The sequence below is a fragment of the Passer domesticus genome, chromosome 17 (assembly GCF_036417665.1).
Source record: "Passer domesticus isolate bPasDom1 chromosome 17, bPasDom1.hap1, whole genome shotgun sequence".
NCBI lineage: Eukaryota > Metazoa > Chordata > Aves > Passeriformes > Passeridae > Passer > Passer domesticus.
Genome location: NC_087490.1, coordinates 9465092 through 9487642, shown reverse-complemented (window position 1 = coordinate 9487642; position 22551 = coordinate 9465092). Strand labels below are relative to the sequence as shown.

General features: G+C 44.3%; 2 protein-coding genes across 2 annotated transcripts in view; one reads left to right on the top strand and one right to left on the bottom strand.

Annotated features, from left to right (window-relative positions):
* C17H12orf76 (chromosome 17 C12orf76 homolog) overlaps positions 1-22551 on the bottom strand; it is a 209380-nt gene that overhangs the window by 175816 nt on the left and 11013 nt on the right. The window lies entirely within an intron of this gene.
* The window catches only part of GRK3 (G protein-coupled receptor kinase 3), a 55779-nt gene that overhangs the window by 28296 nt on the left and 4932 nt on the right, over positions 1-22551 (top strand). Inside the window, exons 4-17 of the mRNA XM_064393129.1 lie at positions 1694-1795; positions 2590-2664; positions 3547-3608; positions 4591-4642; positions 5256-5347; positions 7802-7901; positions 14121-14199; positions 14603-14733; positions 15484-15578; positions 16416-16523; positions 18491-18557; positions 18729-18829; positions 20219-20285; positions 20739-20834. Coding sequence (XP_064249199.1) covers positions 1694-1795; positions 2590-2664; positions 3547-3608; positions 4591-4642; positions 5256-5347; positions 7802-7901; positions 14121-14199; positions 14603-14733; positions 15484-15578; positions 16416-16523; positions 18491-18557; positions 18729-18829; positions 20219-20285; positions 20739-20834 — 1227 coding nt within the window. The remainder of the gene's footprint in view (positions 1-1693; positions 1796-2589; positions 2665-3546; positions 3609-4590; positions 4643-5255; positions 5348-7801; positions 7902-14120; positions 14200-14602; positions 14734-15483; positions 15579-16415; positions 16524-18490; positions 18558-18728; positions 18830-20218; positions 20286-20738; positions 20835-22551) is intronic.

Below are 22551 nucleotides of genomic sequence, written 5' to 3'. Positions count from 1 at the left end.
ATCACTGTCATAAGTAATCCAAAAAGGCCTGTTGTACCAGATTATTTAGCAAGATATTTTTGGCTGCCTCTTTATCTCTGAAACAATTCAAAATTGTATTTTTAGGTTATTAGCAAAATGTTGCCTCAAAAGAATTTCAGTGCTTTGTCATGTACTTCTGGAAAAATCCCATTAAAGATATTTAAAGAGAGGTTCATTGTGTTTTCCTCTGTGACATACCGGATCCAGGAGCTTTTCCTTTTTTTATATATTTGATTTACTTGCTGCATTTATTACACATAGAATAATCTGAGTACATTGCTACATTAAAAATTGCTTGATGTAGAAGAGTTCTGTACTCCAGGGATTTCATATCACTGCAGCTGGAGTCACGATCAGGCATTTAACAGGATGAGTGATTCATCCCGATTGGTTTCAGAAGGAAAAGAAAAGAAATTAAAAAGAAAAAGGGGGGAAAATGGGAAAAAAATGGGAAAAAAAAGAGCTTCTAAATACTTGAAAACAAATGCATTCTGATCCCAGTTTTTGAGGAGATCCTTTTGGTCTTTGGGGGACTCTGCTGAAACCCCTGAACACTGACAGGAGAGTTGAGTCCTTTAACAACCAAACATTGAGGGATAGGAGCTTGTGCTCAAATAAGACAATCAGATATCCATCAGGCTTCCTCCTGTACTGCTAATTATTTTGTGTCATTGCATTAATTAAAAGTGTTTCTTGGGCAAAGACGTTTTGAGTCATTTTAATTATAAATTGGTATCAAGGGGGAAGCAGCACAGATGGCAGATCGGGGTGGGACTGGTGCCTTATCATGTCAGCAAACAGGAGCAGTACAGCTAGAAAGATACTGACTTTAATTAATGTTCCACCTCCAGAGGTAGGTTGGTTCCAGTTTGTCTCTTGAGAACTGGACTCGATGATCTGGGAGGTGTTTTTCCCAACCTCAGCAATGCTGGGGTTGTGTGGCACGGAGCAGATCTGCTCACTGCCAGGGCTCTGGATCCCAGGGCTTCACAGGCTGATGCTGGAAGGTCCAGAAAGTCAATGCTGAGTCTTTCCCCTTGCATGTTTTTTTAAATTTTGTCACTTCTGGAAGAACTCTTTCCCTAAATATGCTCCAGAGGACCCTTGGACTGGGTGAATATTTTGTTCTGGAACTGGTTGTCAGGATTTGTTCTGTAAATGAACTGTCTGAGATTGCTGTTTTTTCACCTGGAACACACTGATCTCCTACAGCACACCTGAGGAAACTGGATGTATTTTGTAAAACTGTCTTTTAGCCACCTTTAGGTCTCAAATTCACAGTGTAGCTGAGCTATGTGAACATTTTGAAATGTGCTTTATATTCTTTCTTGGACATCTGTACTGGGTGTGCTGTGATCAGGGAATTGTTGACTGGAAGGGCCTGTTGAGTCCCACTGTTCACTCAGCCCTGCCAAGTCCACCCCTGAGCATGTCCCCACGTGCCACATCCAGTTAAATCCCTGCAGGAATGGGGACTGCACCAATTCCCTGGGCACCTGTACCGGGGCTGGAAAATTCCAATATTAAAGGGAAATCCCAGCCGTAACTGTGCTGTCACAGGTGATTTTCCATCAATAAAGAAAACAATCAAATAAAACTTCAGCCTTGGCCCTGTTTTGACCCAATGAGTGAGAAATCACAAGGAAGTGTGTGGTGTGTGCTTGTGCTGCAGATCAAGGAGTACGAGAAGCTGGACTCAGAGGAGGAGCGGCTGTCGCGGAGCCGGCAGATCTACGACACCTACATCATGAAGGAGCTGCTCTCCTGTTCCCACGTGGGTATCCTGCCCTTTCCCCCTGCCTGGCAGCAGGAATAGCTGCTGTTCCATCTGGGTTCCCCTTTGAGGATCAGGGTTTGGCCGAATTCAGAATGTCGCTTTTTTTATTTTTATTTTTGGGGTGTAAATGTTGGTGGCGTGCTGCAATTTTTATTGAAGTTAGTGGGACACAAAGGATGTATCAGGAGATTTTTCTGGTTTATGTTTCTCTAGAAATGTCTGTTTCCAAAAGGATTAAATAAATGCAGGGTGTGTGTATAAAGATGTGGCTAAAGTCACTGAAAATACACATTTCCTCTAGCTGAGTTTTGGGCCCATTGATCTGTTCTTAACAGTTTCATGTGCTCTCATCTCAAAGAAGGATTTGCAGGGTGTTGTATCCTGGTGATATAATGCTTTGGGTAGAGGGTTTAAGTTTTTCTTTTTTTTTTCTTCCCCCAAAATGCATTATTTTAATAATAAAAAGTTCATGTCTTCTTCTGGCTCTGGAGCTGTGTCTGTAAATAGGATTTTTCATGGATTTGTTAAAGGAGGATCATCACCCCCTTTGATTTTTACCTTCCTCCTCCTCATACTCCCCTCTCCTGCCTTTCTGCTTCAGAATAATCCTGTTACTGGATCATTCTGCACGTTTCACACAATATTCACTGTCACATACCTGTGGGAGGCCCTATTGATTCCCCTTGGGGTCGGTGTTTCCATGTGGGGAAAAAGAACAACAGTGCTCTGACCTGAAATGAAACTCCTGACAGTTCCAACTGTTTGAAATCTTCCTTTTTCTTTTCCAAAAGCCTTTCTCAAAACAAGCTGTAGATCATGTACAAACACATTTAGCCAAGAAACAAGTGCCAGCCAGCCTTTTCCAGGTGAGCTTTCACAGTCTGAGCATTCAGCTTCTCTGACAGAAAGTGACTGTTTAGATACTCTTTAAAGAAACAGAATAAATGGGACTGGTGCATATTCTGTGCTTTAAGTGGGATTGAAATGCTTTTCCAAGTCAAAATTACAATTTACTCTTCTTATGTATAATATTTTCAAGCACATTTAGAAAAGCAAACTATACCTTAGTGTGCGAGCAGAAGAGTTTTTATAGTTGTGTAATTTTGAGCCATTAAATGATTTAGAGTAAATCACTTTCCATCAGGAAGATGCTCATCCTGTCAGGGTGAACTGAGCAATGGAGAAATAATCTTATCCATCATGGGGGTGTTTGTAAGCTTAAGTGTCTTTTATCTAAATCTGATGTATTTTTATGTGCTGAAAAAATGTGGAGGTTGTCCCTGCCTGGTGTCTTTGTGCTCCTGAGCTATTCTGGCTGTTAGAAATTGGTGGTTGCAGTGCTGGGGGATGTCTCAGCACTGCCATGCGAGGAGGTTGGGCCCTGGCACACCCAGGGGAGGGATTTCCCTGGAAAAAGTCACCTGTGATTTCAAGGTGCTGATCTCTCAGCAAGGACAGAGAGGAGAGAAGCACCACAGAGATGAGGGAGCAGCTCTGGGAAGTTTGGGTTCCACAGGGGTGACAATTTATTGGTTAAATACATTTGAAAGAAGAATTTTTTGCCCTCACACCCCTTAAGGTTTTCTAGCTCATGAAAGTATTTTGTGGTTGATTTCAGGGCACCTGCTCAGATTCCTAAAGCCAAATAAAGTTAAAATGCTTTGTTGAGGCTTCTGTGTAATGGATAGGATTGAAAAAAGACTTTATTGTCTGCTTAAATACTAATTGTGTTTCCTCACCCCTTTTAGCCATATATAGAAGAAATTTGTGATAGTCTCCGAGGAAAAATATTTCAAAAATTTATGGAAAGGTATGAACATGGAATATTACCTGAATTATCTGCCTGCTGTGGTGGGGAGCCAGGTCCTTTCAGTACTGCTGGAAATAAGACTAAAAATGTGTATTAATGCACGATTAATGAAATTAACCCAGCTTTGTGAGATATCCTGATCAGAGTCAGGATGTATGAGTGGAGCAGCTGGAAAGCTCAGGATTTCTCAGTCAGGGCACACAGTGGTTGGAGTTTGGGCTGAGAAAAGGCAGAACTGGGGTTTTGGGGGTATTCTGTGTAATAAAGAATTGAAGGCACAGGTCTGGCTCAGCAGAGCAGCTCTTTCCTGCTCCTGTGTCTGGCTCTGCAAAGCTCAGCTGCCACCCAGCAACAACCCAAATCCATTTTCCAAACTGGTTTGGTGGCATTCTGTGATAATTATAAAAATGCTTCCATAAAGCTGTTATTTCTTACTTTGAAAATAAATACTTAATTATTCATGTAGGAATAAGCAACTATTTTATTATTTTTTTCCCAAAGCCTGTGGTATTGCTGATGTCTTCCCTATTTTAAGATAAAATGAGTTTAAAATATTCCTTGGAGTATAGGGAGGTTCATTAACATAAATCGAGCTGCCTGTGTTTTTTTATAATTATCTTTCTCTTGGTGTAATTTAAATGTTTGTTAGTTCCAAACATAGTTGTTTAAATATTGAAAACCATCTTTGAATGATTGAAAACCGTGCAAGAGAGCTGTGGGGACACACTGAGCACTTCCAGGGATAAGGTTGTCTGCTCTCTTTCTCTCCCAAGGATGTGGAACATGGAGTGTGCTCTGCCTGGGAATTGTTTTTCTTGGTGGGGGTAAGATTACAGTTGGTGAAAGGAAGGCTGTCATTTATTAAATACCACCCCACGCCCTAGCTCAGACTAGATTTTAAATATCAGAGTCTTGACATTTCCTGTAATACTCTACACAATAGTCTCAGACAACTTTTAAACTTTTTTTTTCTCTTTTGCAGTGACAAGTTTACTAGATTTTGTCAATGGAAAAATGTAGAGCTAAATATTCATGTAAGTACTTACAAGTATATTTATCTTGTCAGAGGCTGATACAGGAAAGAGAATGTTCAGTTTTGAATCCTGCTCTGCAAAGGCCTCATTAAGGAGGGTGGTGGATGTCACTGCTCTGCTATTCTTAGGCACAGCCCTGATGATTCCTGTCTGGACGTCCCCTCTGCCTTCCTCAGCTAATAGAATTTTGATTTTTTAATGGCTGCAAGAGCTGAAGTGCCAGAATTGCTGCTCTTTGCCAGCCCCAATCCCTGTCCACCTCCTTTTCCCACTCCAGTCTGATCCCTGCACCCTCTGAGCCCCTTCCCTTGGCCTCAGCTTTTGTTCCTCTTCACTTCTGTGTGACAACTTGGGCTGCAAAAATAGCCCTGAGTGAGACTGGCAGATTTTGGGAGCAGCAGCCTCATTCCCCTTGGTGCTACTTCACACTGTAGTGCTTCCAAGTACATGGAAATATCAACAATAAGGGGCTCCTTTTCCAGCACAGTAAATGCTCTTGAATTACAGTTGAGGATCTCAGCACATTCATGGATCATTTAGATGTTTTCACAGTAAGTTTTTTAATGCTGGAAAAATGAAGGTTTTGTTTTGTTGTTTCTGTTTGCATTTGCAGCTGACCATGAATGATTTTAGTGTACATAGAATAATAGGAAGAGGGGGATTTGGTGAAGTGTACGGCTGCAGAAAAGCAGACACTGGAAAAATGTGAGTATCACCCACTCTGTGGCAGATTGTAAACTCTGGACTAGTGAGGAAGTCCTTCCAGTCATTTCTTAGGAAATCACTGGGAAGCAGCATCACGTTGCTGTGAAGTTCTTTGTGGTGAAGTTTAACCCCAGAATTCTGATTCCTGGCTCACTCAGTGGATCCTGTTCTATGCCAGGCAGGGGCTCAGTGTCACACAGCTCCTGGGCACGTGGAAATGTCCTGTCAAAACCAGTGGAAGATGCAAATGTGTGCTCCAACAATTCCCTGAATCAGAGGATATTCCTGTGGAACCCCTGGTGGCTGCTCAGGTGTTACCTGTTCCAGGTGGAGCTGCAGGAACCTGTCCCCAAATCTGGGCAGTCAGGGCTGTGCCAGAGCCCATTCCCAGTGTGCTGCTCCCAGTTTGGGGAATTCCATCAGTGCCTGCCCCATGTGTGGTGAAAGCAGAGATGCCTGCTGCCATTTGGAAGGGAATATCCCACTGCTGCACTTGTGCTTCCCAGAGCTCTCCGTGGGAGCTCCAGGGTCAGCCCTGGGTGGTTTTTATTCTTTCTGTGATCTTACCATTCACACACCTCCCCTGATCATCAGATTTCCATTTCTAGGCATCGTGGTCCCAGTGTGTTCTGATTGAACATCTGGGCATGGATTTAACCAGTTGTTCTCAATACCAATCCATTTCTTTATTTACACCCCAGCCTTTCATCCTGCTTTTCTCCTAACAATTTTAGCCCACAGCCCATCCTTAAACATTTCCCTTCCAAGTGAGCAGGGCATGTGTGAGGTGCCCTGTGTCTGGCTCCTCTGGCATTTATGTGTGCCTGACATCCTTGATAATAATAAACTTCTGACTCTTAACAAGTGGAAGACATCTTAATGCTGCTATTATTATATTCAGTATTTCTGCAATGACTTCAAGTATTTATATTAATACTCTTACTAACAACGCTGGCTTTATTCTTGCTTTGGTACTGTTTGTCCATGTACAGTTCATTCATTTGTCCATGTACAAAAATAAACATTTTATTTAGCTTGAGGCACGCTCAGCAGGCAGTTCTCAGAGTCCCAGCCATCTCCATGTCTGAGCAGGGCTCTGGCAGGAGGTGGATAAACCCTTGGGAAGTGAGAAGGACAGGAAAAGTGAAGCAAAGGACAGGTTTTATTAGATGTAAATAGAGCAAAGGGAAGCTAAATGTGTGAAAACAACCTTCTTTTTCAAATACGGAGCAAAACTTAAGCTGAGGGGTAGAAGTTTGGTTTAGCTCTTCCTAGATCCAAACCTGTGTGCCCATCCCTAACCCAGCTCCCGTCCCCTCTAGGCTGCCTCTGCTGCACTTAGAGCCTGTGACTTGATTTGGGACAGGTTCCCAGAGCAGCTGTGGCTGTCCCATCCCTGGGAGTGTCCCAGGCCAGGTTGGATGGGGCTTGGAGCAGCCTGGGATAGTGGAAGGTGCCCCTGCCCATGAATTTAAGGTCCCTTCCCACCCAAACCATTCTGTGATTTCCCTCAGCCTTGAGCACCCCCAGTGCCTCTCTCTGGTCAGGGCAGGGTCAGGGGTTATTTTTACTCACCCTTCACAGACTCCTCAGGGAACACATGAATATATTCCCAGTCTGGAAACTTAAAATTCACCCTCACTCCCCCACTCCCAACACACTGATGGATGTCAGGAATGACGTGGCTGTTTTTGGGAGCTGGAGCTCCCTAAAGGTGAGGCTCTGGGGCTGGATGGGGATGGGCATTGAAGCACTGCTGTCTCGTGGTGATTTCCTAAAAATCCATGAGTGCCCATCCAGGAGTCTTCTGTGGAGGAGCACACGTGTCCTTCTCACTGATGTCTATTAATGAACTCACCCAACAGCTTGGAAAAATACCCAGCCTGGATCATATCCTCCTGTGGTTGGTGGTTGTTAGGGTAACATCCTTTGTGAGCAAAATTTTATTAATTTGTGTAGCACAGATGGTAGAAGACTAAAAAAGCTTTCTTGTGTGTATCTGACTTTTTTCTGAGTGGAAAGAAAATTAAGGAAAAAAAAATATATAAAACTCAGCATGTGTTCAAGATATTGCTTTCCTGATAGAGTTGAAACTGTTGGAATTAAATGGTAACATAACAGAGTTTCTGTTATTTAATTCCTAAGGCAGATCCTTGCTTGTAGGTATGAGAAAATGAATATATGTTGTGTAATTCCTATCTCACTGCGATGGTTTGGACATGGAATTATTTGTTAAAGCACATTTCTCTGTCAGGAGGCTTCTGCTGGAAATGTGTTAATTCTGGGAGATTTTGGAGGTTTTGTGTTTGGCCTGAAATGATGTTTTTAGTCCTGGGTTTAAGTCTTTCAGGATCTTGCTTACAGGATCCTGTGAATGTGCATGGCCTGGCTGCCAGTGAATAGTCCTGACAGAGGAGATCTTTGGTGCTTTTTCTGATTTATTATTTTTTTCAGGTATGCAATGAAATGTTTAGATAAGAAGAGAATCAAGATGAAGCAAGGAGAAACATTAGCCTTAAATGAAAGAATTATGCTGTCTCTTGTCAGTACAGGAGTAAGTATCACTATGTTATTATTTCTTCCTTCCATATAATATAAAATCTGTTACATATAATGCATATTCCATCAATTCCCTTGTGTGACATGCAAAAATTAACCTCCACTGGAGCCTCCCCCTGATTCTTGCAATGTGTCTGAAATGAGAAGGGAAAAACCAAACTTGCTTGATCAGTTTGGGTCCTACAGAATGAGCATCTTTGCTGCAGAGGCTTGAGGGGGTGCCCATTTCTGAGGTAATTCATCCTCCCACACTCCTGATGTTTTAAATATCCATTTTTAAGTATTTTTGTTTGAAACTTTTCCAAAACACGATTCTGTCTTGTAAAAAAGAATTTTTTTTTCTATAGTTAGATAGTACTTTGGTGGGATCTAAAGTGCTCCTGCAGACAAAACTCCAGTTCGTCTTCCCTTTCCTGTTATTCTGATATCCAATTTTTCCCTTTTTGTTTTCTGTGTACTGTAGCTGAGTCAAGGTGTGCTGTTGTATTTGCAGTGACCCTCGTGGCAGGAAGGAATGATGAATCTGACTCCATGTTCTCAGAAGGCTAATTTATTATTTTATGATACTATAATATATTAAAGAATAGTATACTAACTATACTAAAAAATACAGAAAGGATAGTTACAGAATGCTAAAAAGGTAGTAATGAAACTTGTGACTCTTTCCAGAGTCTCAACACAGCTTGGCAGTGATTGGCCAATGAGTGAAAATAACTCACTCCAGTGAAACAATCACCTGTGGGTAAACAATCCACATGAGCAAAACACAGGAGAAACAAATGAGATAAAATTGTTTTCCTTTTCTCTGAGGCTTCTCAGCTTCCCAGGAGAAAAATCCTGGGCGAAGGGATTTTTCCAGAGAATGTGAATGCCACAGTGTACCAAGCCATCTGTTCTATTTATAAATTGGATTAAAATGAGACGAATTAAAATCTGAAGCTGAAACCATCACTGGTGTGTGCAAAAAGCCAGCAGCTGCCTGGTGCTGGCTGCCCAGCCCTGGGGTCGCTGGCTGGTGGCTCAGAGCAGTGCCAGGCAGGACGGGAGGTGGCTGTGCCCTCCTTGCAGTGACACCGTGGTTGCCATGGCTACTGGTGATGCTGGCAGGAAGGTTCACTCCCCTCACCTCGTGGTGCATGAATTAAACACTCAGTGTGGGAGCACAGCCCCCGTGCCCACAGACACGGGGGGATGAGGATGAGGAGGAATTGTGTGTGGTTTTGTGCAAGGGCTGTGCAGAGAGCAGCATTCCCTGGTGGCACAGAGCAGTGGCCTTTGTTCCGTGACACCAGGGCTGTCCCCAGACATCAGGGGATCTTCTCTGTGGGACAGACTTTGAAGATCCTCAAATCCAGGTGTTATCCCCACCCTGCCATGGCCACCACTAAGCCAAGGAGAGCTTCCAGTGCCTAAAGGGGCTCCAGGAGAGCTGGAGAGGAGTTTGGGACAAGGGAGATTGGCTTCCCACTGCCAGAGGGCAGGGTTAGATGGGAGATTAGGAAGGAATTATTCCCATGAGGGGGGGAGGCCCTGGCACAGGGTGCCCAGAGAAGCTGTGGCTGCCCCATCCCTCAAATGTCCCAGACCAGGTTGGATGGGGCTTGGAACAGCCTGGGATAGTGGAAAGTGTCCCTGCCTTGCAGGGGTGGAACTGGATGAACTTGAAGGTCCCTTCCAGCCCAAACCGTTCTGGGATCTGGGATTTATCCCTTCAGGATTTTTGATCAAGTTACCTGTTTTCACCAGAGATCAGTTGTGGTTTGTCCAGGTGTGTCAGGATTCCTGAGAACCAGTGGGGAGTGGGTCTGTAGTAGAGACTAGACAAGAAATCGAGGCAAATGAGTAATAATGGTCCCATTAACTTTAATTTGTGATTCTGTGGCTCCAGCACTGAATGTGAATTTGCATGTCTAGAGATTCCAAGAGAAAATAGTTCAGGAGCTGCTGGTGGAGGCAGTTTTCCCACAGGCCAGCACACGGTGAGGCTTTAAGCAGGGGCAGCAGCAGGAGGAAACATTTGTTTCTTTTGTTAAGGATTATCAGCTCGTTAGAGTGACATTTCTTTCAGATCCTCAGAAATCTGAAGGGCTTTGAAGAGAGGTTTTGTAACAAAGTGCTGCTCATTCAGGTCAGGTACACCTGGGCAGGAGAAGCTGGAGCACTTGGAATATGCAGAATGAGATAGGTTTGAAGGTGCTGGAATAAGAGAATTCCTTCAGTCCCTGAACAGAAGCTGGGAGGCTGCAGTGGCTCGTGGTGTGCCCGGGGACAGTTCTGCACTGCCCAGAGCAGAGTGGAACTGGGAAATCCATCACAGTACAATTAGTCATTTAACTGGGAATCCAGATGTCTCTGCAAAATGCATAATAACAGCTGTGCAGATGACACAGCTGGTTGTGTAATCAGCTCTGTTAATCCACCTCAAGCCCTGGCATTCCCCAGCACCCTGGAGCACGAGCTCCCATGCTGGAGTTGGTCGTGGCTGTGTGATGAGAGCAGCTTTCCATGGGTTTAGAGAGAGCAGCAGTTTCCAGTGGGGTCAGGAGTACAGCAGAGCATCTGGAGCCTCTTGGATGGTCCTGGTGGCACCAAATGTGGCTCTGCAGGGCTCGGTCTCTGTCGGTGCCTTTGCTGTGTCACTGTGGTGTAACGGGGACAAACTGTCACTGAGCTTTGTGTTTCCTCTTCTGCAAGACACAGGCCCCATCTTCCCCTCCCACAGGCTGGGAAGGCGTTGTGAAATCCTTGGAAGGTCACAGAGTAGGGAAAAGATTTTACTTTCTGTTAAAACAAAAAGATACTTCATTTCTGTAGTAGCCAATATTTGCCTGATTCCTGTTGAAAACTGGAACATGGAAATCACCAAGGTGGTGATGGACTCTATGGAACCAGCCAGTCCCAAATTGCTTGTGGAAGGAATGGTTATTCCATGAATCTTTTCCTGAGGGTAGGAGGGGATCATTCCATCTGTGTTGCAAGACCAGGGGCTGTGCAGGGCTGTGCCTCCTCTCTGTTGTGGCTCCCAGTTTTTTCTTTCTAAAAAAACCTCAGCAGCTCAGCTGCCTTACCCAGATCTTCTTGAGAGGATTTTACTGATGGCTGCTTTCAAGATTTCCTCCAAGGGATGATAAATGTAATCCCAGAATATCCTCACTTGGAGGGCCCTGCCCAGGACACCCCAGGAGATCAATAATCTGTTTTTTTGGAGCAGAACAGGTACTTGGTTGGTTTTCACTGTTTCAGGCACTGACACATCTTTGGTGACATGTCAGGACAGAGCTGCCCTCCAGTTAAACTGGGACACAGCTGCTCTGTGCTCTGCACACCTTTGTCCCCTGTTTGCTGTCACTTTGTGCCCCAAAGCTCAGTGCTTGGTTTTCTGGGAAGAGTCAAAACCAAAGGTTTCCTCCTAGAGCACTTTTTAGTGTGCTAATGTCTTTAAAATATCACATTTCTACCTTTTTTTAAATGGTTGCTCTAATATTTTTTTTTTCCTTCCACATGATTTATTGCCACAAATTTGACTTCAGCATTTCTCTGGATTCAATCCAAGATTGTTTGGATGTAAGGAACTCTTTCCAAACTGGTCTTAATTCACACATTAATGTCATAATGTTGCTTATTTTCATCAGAGAGGAAAGTTGACTGCAATGAAGAATTGCTCTCCAGGGAAATTGGTTTTATTGCTTTATGTGTTCTTTAAAAAAAATAACTGTAGGGTGGGTTTTTTTTTATGCTGTAGAATACTGTTTTGCTGTGTTTTTTGTGTCAGGAAAATACTGCAGTACAGTTTTTCTCTCTGTTAAGCAAGGAGAGGGTAGTGATGAAATTAGGAATGCTTGCACAAAAATGAGTTATGCATCACATTTACACTTCCAGATAACTCCTATTTTTAAAATCCATAAAAATATAAGCAAGCTATGTTCTACTGTAGAAAAACCTTTTTATTTTTCTATGTGTGGTGTTTAAATTCTACCACTAAATCCTTCTGGGTAATTAGATTGCTCTGAAATTTTAGGAGCCCTGCTTGGGGACACTTCTGAATTACCCAGTCGATGCAGGAAATTAAGTTAATAATTCTGCTAAAGCTGCTGTTGTGAAGTTAAGTGGCAGCTACAATAGTCCCCAGCACAGAGTTTGTAACCAGAGGTGGTGTCTTGTGTTAGACACCACATCAGGCTCCTTATTTTTAGGGCCAGTTAGGAATTTGGCTTTTTTCCTGGATGCTGTGCAGGTGTTTCACACCCATCCCTCCTGTTTGGGGGGTGCAAAACACAAACTGCAGTTGGGTTGGAGAGGGGCAGAATGTACCCAGGTGTGCCATTCACATTTTCTGAAAAATCCCTTTGCCCAGGATTTTTCTCCTGGGGAGCTGAAAAGCCTCAGAGAAAAGGGAAACAATTCTTATCTCATTTGATTCTCCTGTGTTTTACTGGTCTGGGATGTGTTTAGAGGTTGTTTACCCACAGGTGATTGTTTCATTGGATTCTGGTGTGAGTTGTTTTTACTCTTTGGCCAATCAGTGCCAAGCTCTGTTGGGACTCTGGAGAGAGTCACAAGTTTTCATTATTATCTTTTTAGCATTCTGTAAATATCTTTTCTGTATTCTTTAGTATAGTTTAGTATAGTATTCTTTAATATAATATAGTATCTAAAATAATAAATTGGCCTTCTGAAAACAAGAAGTCAGATTCATCATACCTTCCTTCATTGGGACACCCCACAAATACAATACCCTGGCACTGTGGGGATCCCTGAAATATAATTGTTATATGTAAAGATACATAAATTATATATATAAATATAAAGATTGATAAGATTTATATACAATATATATTACATTATGATATAATATATAAATATATTATTTATGTAATGTAATATTTTTAAGATTTATAAATTTATGAAGATTTAGAAATACAAAGAAACCCTTCTATCTCAAGCCCATGGAAGGATGAGGGGCTCTGAGTGTCCCTGTCCCTCCCTTTCCTCTCTCTGGAGCCGCCCCGCGCTGCCCAAGGCCGCCGTGTTTTGCTGTTTCTAAATTGGGAAGGGAGCAAGTTCCTGTCAGAGATTCCCAGAGCTTTCCCTGCTCCATCCTGCAGCTCCAGGACTTTGTTGGAGCCACGTGGGGCTGTGCTTCCTGCGGGGTGTGTGGGGCTGCTCTGCCTTTGGGGTCGGATGTGGGATGGGATGGGATGGGGCACAGCCGTTCCCAAAGGGATCACTGCAGAGCCACCCCACAGCCCTGCCTTGCTCCCACAGGGTGTCCCTGCCCATGGCAGGGGCTTGGGGTGAGTTGAGCTTCAAGGTGCCTCACAACCCAAAGCATTCCTTGGTTCCATCCCATATGGCTTTGGAGAAGAAGTTGAGGAGGTGCAGCCACCCCCTGGTCGTTAGCCAAGAGCCTCCTTGTGTCAGGAATAGTGGCCAGCAGGACCAGAGCAGGTCCATTCCTTATGGAAAGGGTTCTCCAGCCCTGGCACAGCTGCCCAGGGCAGTGGTGGAGTCACATCCCAGGAGGGATTTAAGATCTGTGGATGTGGCACCTGGGGACGTGGGTTAGTGGTGGCCTTGGCTGAATCCCTCAGTCTCAGAGGGGTTTTCCAACCTCAGCAATTCCATAATTCTGAATTAGCCCTTGCATGCAGCACTTACAAGTGCAGAGGAAGGTCTGCCAGCTGCTGCCCTGGGGTTTTGAATGTGTGTCCTGGAGGTACCAGCACACAAGCAGACCTTGGGAACAAAGATGTGTTTTTCCAGTGGAATTTTTTATGGCTGCTTGTCTTAGACATGGGGTGAGTTGAGGTCCAGGTGCATCAGGAGGTGAGGTGAAGCCCATCCCTGCCCTGGCTGCTCTGCTCTGACCTCCTAAACCTGCTCCCACAGCCCTTGTGTTGTGGGTTTTGCTGGATCTGGATGTTGCTGTAGCTGCTTCCTGAGCATTTTAATGCTCCAGAATCCCAGATCCTGCCTGGGGTGTTCACATTCCTTCAATCTTCTGTTGGAAATGCTGCTGGAGGCCAAACACCTTCACTGTCACCTGGGCAGGGCCCTCATTGGGGGGACAGGGGCTACCAGTGAATCTGAATTTCAGGAGAGAATTTGGGAATACTGGCAAATAGCACAGGAAAAATACCAGGAGTATTTTTATCTTGCCTAGGTCACACTTTGCTTTTTGCCTGAGGTGAACCTCTTTGCTCTTCCCTTGCAGGACTGTCCTTTTATAGTCTGTATGACCTATGCCTTCCACACCCCTGACAAGCTCTGCTTCATTCTGGACCTCATGAATGGTAAGCAAGGCTTGTTCAGATGATGATGATGATGCAGAAATTTTGGCAGGAGGATTGCTGAGATGGTTGGTCCCTCAAGCCTATGAGCTGATTTTATTCTGCTCTCCACAAACCAATGTGTGGTACAGCCTTTGCTGATGTGGAAATCCTCTGCTGGATTAGTCACTGAATGCAAATGTTTATGAAATAAATGCATTTTAAAATGGAGTTTCAGACTGATCAAATCTCTGTATGAACTTTCTCAGCTGTTTTGTCACCACACAGATTTGCAGAGGGTGGGGCTGTGTGATCCTCAGGTAATAAGAACCTACAAAAGCTGAGCTGTTCCCCCACAGTGTCACCCTGTCTGCCTGCAGGGTAAGATTTTACTGTTCACTTAATTACATCTCAATTCTCATTTCAGGAGGAGATTTGCACTACCACCTCTCCCAGCACGGAGTGTTTTCTGAAAAAGAGATGAGGTTTTATGCTACTGAAATCATCCTGGGGTTAGAGCACATGCACAATCGCTTCGTGGTGTACAGAGACCTGAAGGTAAGGGCTGCTGGGTGCCTGAATCCACACAGCCCTCAGATAACTTCCATGGATTACCCTTCCTGAAACCCTTCCTTGGCAGGATTATTTCTTTATCTGCCAGATTTTTGTACTGAGTTTTCAAAGTCGTTCTAATCTGTGCCATTATCCAGTTTAACCAGCCCGGGAGAGGCTTCCTGGGGGTCACAGTAAATCCTGTGAAGTGTTACTGATCTCCCTGATGGCAATAATTTAGAGGATATAGTGTATTTCTGGGAACCCTGAAAGAGGCCTTTGGGTGTGTAACAGGGGACAGCAGCAGGACAGGTGCTGGGGGGTTTCACTGGCACTTGGGAAATCAAGGACAGGTCCCAGAGAAGAGACCCTGGACCAGGTGACAGCACAAGGGGATGAAAGTCTGCCCAGAGACTGAGAATAAAAGGTGTAAGAGCCACACACAGACCCTGCTGTGAAGAAACCAAAAGCACCTTGAGGCCAGAATGGATTATTCATTTATTTCCTGCTTTGTGTTCAAACCTTGCCTGGTTATTCCCTCCTGTTATTCAGTATTTCATAACCTGTGGAGTTGATGGTAGTGCTCTGTGAGAACGTGGATTTTTTATCTAGGAAGTGCCTGGTATATTGATGTTAAATAAAAGAAGGCAATTACCAATTACCAGGGAGTATTGATGTTTGAGTTGCTGTGCTGTGAGAGTTTGCAGTTGTCAGCTGGGGAGTACCAAGCACTCACCTCCTTCTGTTGGTTTCCAGCCTGCAAATATCCTGCTGGATGAACATGGGCACGTGAGGATATCAGACCTTGGGCTGGCTTGTGACTTCTCCAAAAAGAAGCCCCATGCCAGTGTGTAAGTATCATGTCTGGGGGCTCTGCTGCACATACAGGTAGTGCTAAATCCATCCTGAATTTGTCTTTATAACTTAACTTTGCCTGAAGGGGAGGAATGACACTTGTGTGGCCCAGGCTTGCTGAGCTGGTGGCTGTAATGAGGTTTTTTGGGCTCCTCTCCCTGTTTTCCTGCACAGTTGTAGCAGCTGATGTGTAGGCATGGCTGGGAGATGACACATTATTTCGGGATGATTCACTGCTCAGAGAAGAACCTGACTGAGTTAAAGTACCAGATTGCTTTAATTGTCCCAACCTGGTAATTAAATATTCCCAAACTGACTAAAATCCTGGATTTATTGTGTCTTTCTCTTTCTGGATCTTCATGGAACTGGAGGCAAATTATGTTATTTTCTGCTTCTCAGCATCAGGATTTAACTGGGATGTGAATTCCTGGAGTTGGGTGTGGATTCAGATCTTACCTGGCACGTTTCATTCTCAGGTCCTCAATTGCCCTGATTTAGTCTCGGAATTTATGCAAAAAGGGAAACTCCAGCCTGTCACACCTTAAGAGATTTGCAATTCTGTAGCTTCTTGAAAAAAGTCCATATGTTTTGAGTATGTCAAGGGTAAAAGCAATACCTGGTGGCTGCTTCTTAGTGGTGCCCAGGGGTGAGCTCAGGAGTGTCCTGTGCTCACACAGGTGACACAAAAAACCCATTGGAAGCAAAAGAAAATGGTTAAAATGATTTTTTTCTAAACTGGGCTGTCTTATTGAGGGAATACTGTTTTTTAATGATTTTTTTCCCCAGTGATAATGTTGGATGTAATGAATGCTTTGTGCTGTTGTGCTCTGCAGAGGAACCCACGGGTACATGGCCCCCGAGGTGCTGCAGAAGGGCACAGCCTACGACAGCAGTGCTGACTGGTTCTCCCTGGGCTGCATGCTCTTCAAGCTGCTGAGGGGGTGAGTGGGGCTCCTGCCTTGCCTTTGGGAACCTGGGGGCCTCTGTGGGTGTCCCTTGGAATAGCAGGACATGGTGTGTCAGATTCTCTGAAGTGAACCCTCAGTGCTGGCCCATGTGTGACAAAACCAGGCTTTTTCTTCCAAACCAAACCCAACCCAAGCATCCTGTCGTAGCTACAGGTGTGGAGGCACTTCTGTCTGCTCTTTGCACTGCTGCAGGCAGCAGTTTGCTCCTCTCTGGCAGTGTTTTAAGTGCTGAGATGTTGATCCTTGGAGTGCTCCAAGCAGCCCTGTTGAATCATGGGCTTTGTGTTAGGCTGAGACTTGGTGTGGAGGAGCTCTTGGCTGCACTGGTCCCTTTTTGGGTGCTACTCAGCCTTCCCTCCTGCAGGGTTTGGGCCAGGTACAAGGTGTGGATCCTTCCATTTGCTGAATCTGCCCTGTTACCTTACCAGTGTCCAAAGGTACGCAATAATTGCAGCTTTGTCAGCAATTACCTCCTCATTAAACTTAGTGTCTGGTTTTGATTAATGCCATGGGATTTATCTGAGCAGTCAACAAGCACTGATGGGCAAGTGCTTGTTGAAAAAGGCATCCTCAGTGTTAATGGAAACCAGAAGAAATCTGAGGCTTTTCACAGTGCTTCTCTGTAAAGGTTGATCATTAGGTCATCCTGTGTCCTCACACATAATTAATTATAAGCTTTTATCTCCATTGCAGGCACTGTACAAAGGAAGGTCAGTGTGTGACTTGAGAATTGAACTCTAGAGCTGTATCAATTTAACATTAATTGTGCACCAAGCAGACTATGTAAGGGTGCAAATAAAGAGAGGAGTGGTGCTGAAATTGCCAGTCTTTGTCCCTGGCAGAGATGTTCAGGGTGGTATCAGTGCTCAGCCAGAAGCTAGAGCATTATTCACAGTGAACTCTCATTCCTCATCTGTTCTGAAGCCAATTAAACACATCCCCAAACAAGGGCTGGGCACATGGTGCCATTTCTTGGTATTTGGTAAATTTAGTCTGGCACAGAATCTGCCCATAAGTCGCCAGTGAATCATTTTCTTCCCTGAACTACTCAGAGCCTCCTTGTCAGAGTACATGAGGCTGTGTGGGAACCATTTACCTGTCATGCTGAAAAGAGAAAAATTGAAGTCCTGGTCCATCCATTGCATTCATCAATCAGAACATTTTTGAGAATAAAAGAAAAATAACTTGGGAGTAGCAGGTCTCTAGTTGAAACATGCTGGTACACTCTGCCATGTGGTAAGCCAGAATGCTTTAGAATAGCTAATTAATGGAATTGATAAGTGAGTAACATTTTGATTGTGAAAAACATCATCCCCTCAAGGTTTTAAAGAAAAGAAGCAGGGATTATATCCTAAATATAACCAAAATATCTCTTACTACAATACTGCTTCTTTCACGAAGGACTGTGTGATAAATCTCTAATGGGTCACAGTCTTGTGTAGCTTAGAGGAAAATTCAAATTCAAGCCAGAATTAGGAAAGGGATGAAGCTGATAATTTATAAGATACCATCAGATATCTTCCCAGTGGCTGATGCTGTGGGATCTGTGATCTCTTATCTCTTTACTCTCCATGATGGGGAATGGTGAGTTCAGTGGGTCATGCTCACCTTCCCTGTAGAAATCCTTGGATTTAAATCCCTGTGGGTGATGGCTGCTCGGGGTTTAATTGTTAGCTGAAAACTGTTCAGGTTTTTGGGAGATAGATGTAATTGGTGAAGCATTTGAAGCACATCTTAAAGGCCAGATCACTGTTGAAGAATTACCCAACTTTCTACTCACCTTCCTGTGGATCAGATTGCTCTGCAGGACGGGGGTGATGAGGGGGAAGGATGGAGCTAACAGGATGCTCCACTCTTTCCTGGCATTTCCACAGCTGAAATACCCTGATATGCTGAGGCTTTACATTTATTTATTAGCATTCTTTTTCTTCTTTCCACAGGCACAGCCCTTTCAGGCAGCACAAAACCAAAGATAAGCACGAGATCGACCGGATGACGCTCACCGTGGTAAGGCCTGGCCCCAGTGACATCCCCGTGTTCCCTGAGCTCCCATATCCCCTAAAACTGGAACTGCACCCCCTGTTGTCCCAGAGAACTGTATCTGCACGCAGAAGAGCTGTTTCCAAACACCAGCAGAGAAAATGGTGGAATATCTCTTTGTATTTGCTTTCTCCACAGAACGTGGAGCTCCCGGATTCCTTTTCTCCCGAGTTGAAGTCCCTTCTGGAAGGGCTCCTGCAGAGGGATGTGAGCAAGAGGCTTGGATGCCAAGGAAGAAGGTAGGTGTTGTCTTCTCCTTGGACCTCTGCCTTGAAAAATTTCCATTTCTCTGTCAATGAGTGAAAATCTGCTTCCTGTTGTGAGGATTTTAATTTTGGAAAGAGAACATTAAAAAGTGCTGCTGCATGGAATTACATTTCAGATTCCTTCGGTTTGGACATGTTTTTTGGACAATTTCTGTCCTTAAAGCCTTTCTCTGAGTTCCCTGCAGTCATGCTTGCATTGGGTGGTGTTCCTGCTTCTCATCCCTCGGTTGTTTTTCTGGTTTTGCCTGATCTGTTTTGGCATGAAATCATATGACTTGACTCAGACATACTGATAGGGAAAATTTATTGCTTATATTGTATCTGTAATGATAAGAGCATAGTACCAAAAAAACCCCAAAAAACCAATCCAAAAAACAATCCCAAAACCACCAAGCAAAAAGCTGGGATGGGAGTATTGCTGGTGCTGCCTGTCACTTGATTTTTCTGAGGAAAAAAGCTTTTGTTTTGTTTCTTCACTACAAAACACTCCTTGCTCCTGCCAGGCTCACCTTGCTTGTAGCTGTTCATGAAATTGTTATCTCCTACTTAAAAAGCCAGTGTGAGACTGAGACAGGAGGGGAGAGAAGTAAACAACTGTTGAGAAACCATTGGGATGTGTGATAACAGGTAGATGGTCACACCTGAGCCTGGGGCTGGCTCCAGTTCCAGTGGGAGATTCAAAGGGTTTTTGTTTTGGAGCTCTCTTTGATAATGACCTGAGTTTGCTTTTCCCTGGGAGATAACAAGAGTAGTTGATTATTTTCCCATAAAATTTGTTTAATGTCAAATGGTGTGGAGTCATCTGGTTATTTACAAGCAGTGATGGGGATCTGAGTCAGAGCAGTGTTTGGGATCTGACCCAGATCCATGTTTGGGATCTGACCTAGATCTGTGGTTGGGATCTGGTCCACATCCATGTTTGGGATCTGACCCATAGGATTGTTGGGATCTGACCCAGATCCATGTTTGGGATCTGACCCAGATCCATGTTTGGGATCTGACCTGGATCTGTGTTTGGGATCTGACCCAGATCCATGTTGGGATCTGACCCAGAGCAGTGTTTGGGATTGACACAGATCAGTGTTGGGATCTGACACAGAGGAACGTTGTTTGCTGTTGGAAATGATGGAGTGCCATCAGGAGCTCTTGCCTGCCAGCCCTAGAGCAGTGTTCCAAGTGTTTCCACATGAAAATCTTCTCTCCTGTTGTTTACTGAGGAATTCTTATATTTTATTTGGCAAAAAAAGAGCATTTCCCTGATGTTCTCAAGTGATAGAAATGTGACCTTTGAGGGCTTTGTATTCCTTGAATACACTTGAAAAGCTCTTTCATTTGTTGACTTCAGTCACTTCTGTTTTGCAGCGCACAAGAAGTAAAGGAACATCCTTTCTTCAAAGGCATTGATTGGCAGCAAGTCTATTTACAGAAGGTAAAGGATAAAGACAGTAATTTTACTGACTTGGTAAAGCAGTAAAAGGAAAATAAACCCAAACAGGTACTGAACAGAAAACTTGAAGGTCACAGTGCCCAGCACAAGTGTTCACTCACACAAATACAGGGAGGGTTGTTGATGAATATTTGGATATTCATTACTACAGATCTTCCTGATTGTTAGGAGTAAATAATAACTTTTCCAGGCTCAAATGACTGCATGTTTCCTTTCCTTTGTCTCTAAACTGGGGAGTTTTATCCCCAGATTTTTGAAGGAGCTCTAATGAAAAGAAGTGCCAACAATTTTGCTCTGAAGTTTAATTCCAAGGGGGGCACTCTGGCACAGTCAGGTGTAATCTGTGCAAAAAATACAAAGGTTGTGCATGACTACAGAAGGGAGTTAAATAATACCCATGAATTTGTCTTTAATGATGCTGATTTCAATTTCTAGTACCCTCCCCCCCTGATTCCTCCCCGGGGAGAAGTCAATGCAGCAGATGCTTTTGATATTGGCTCCTTTGATGAAGAGGACACTAAAGGCATTAAGGTACCCACCTCTCAGTGCTGCAGGGTGGCACTGGGACTGCTGTGCTTGGCTTTCCATGTGTGTGTGGCATTCCTTTGCTTCAGGGCTCTGGATGTGCAAGGAATTCCTTCAGGCTGGGAGAATCAATCCGTGCTGTACCTTGGGCTGGTTCCCCTGTTTGTTGTTGCTTTACAAGTCCTTAAGTTTTTAGGTTAAAAATCTACTTTCTTACCAAAAGTTTTATGTGATGAAGGAAATGTTTCAAGTGGTTAGAAAATAATTGGGAGAGCCTCAGTTTTTCAAGAGTACCTTATGGTTTGTGTGTTTAAGAGCTGGGATTTATTTCTGGTAGCTTGGAGAAATGGAGCTAAACCTTATTTTAATAGTTGGGTGGTCAGAGAGTGCTGGGGAAAAATCTTAAAAATTACAAATTGTGTTAATAGTAGCAATGTCATAAGTTAGAAGAGTGGCAAAATAAATTTTCAGGTTCTGATATTATCCAAAATGTAATGAAAATAGTATAAATTCTATTAAAAATAGAGAAGTTAGAGCTGCTGGCCCCTTTGGGACCCACATGGAGGGGGTGACCCCCCTGTGAATTCCTCCACTCTCTGAAGTTTCCCTGGGACTTTGAGGCAGCAGGGCTTGGGTCAGTGCCCTTCATTGTTTTCATCACCCATTTCTGCAGTAGAATAGATCTCATTCTTGTTCTTACAGAAGTGAGTCAGGAGGGAAACTAATTGTTCTAAACTTTATAAGGAAAAAGCCCCATTAAGTACTCAGTGAGCCTAAAAGGGAGCTCGTCTGTCAGTGTCACCTGCTGTGGTGACAGAAGCTGGCACAGAAAAGTGCAGAGAGCCCAGGATGTTCTTTATCCCAGAAAATTCCACATCTTCAGCATCAATGTTAGCCTGGCAGGATTCCAGTCTGCTGTGATCCTGCAATGCCAGGATTCAGAGGAACATTTTGCAAGGAAGAGCCAGGGAGTCTTTTTATTTCTTGAGGGGCTCAGAGGTTCTCAATGACATGATTTATGATTTAGTGAGAGCTCCTCTCGTGGAATGTGAATCACCAGCAGGTCAGTGCTGTGTCATCTCCAGTTTGGTCTCAGAATCTCATAGCTCAGGCTATGAGATAAATTCAGGGATAAATTTACCCTTGGGGGTGAGTCAGGGAGGGACAGTACAGCCCCACTGGGTGTCACAGGCTTCCAGAGGGGACAGGAGGATTCCTGCCTGAGTCAGCTGCCAGCGAAGGTGCCAGGAGCCCTCTCTGCCCTGGGCACCACAGTTTGAACCCTTTGCTCTCCTCCCTGCTCCCTGGGGTTGAATTTATTCTGCAGAGTGTCCTGTGACCCCCCAGACGAGCATGTGAGCTTTGGGGTTATGAGGGAGGAGCCCTCAGGGAATGCCTGTGGCTGTTCCCCTTTCCTTGGGGGCTTCTGGGCAGGGAGATCTTCTGGGTGTGTATTTTCCTGCTGGGATATAGCATGGATCTCTGAAAAGGAGAATATCTGTTCCAGGAGTGCCTGGCCTGACTGCAGCAGGAGAATTAAGCTGCTCCTGCAGCTGTTGCTGCTGCATCCACACAACTTTAAACTCCTCCAGGGATGGGCACTCCACCACTGCCCTGCTCAGTGCTGGGAAACCCTTTTGGTGAAGGATTTTTTCTCCTGATTTTCTTCAGTGCAATTCAATTTAAGTACTCAAAGGATTAGTGGAGAAAAGAATCCTTATAC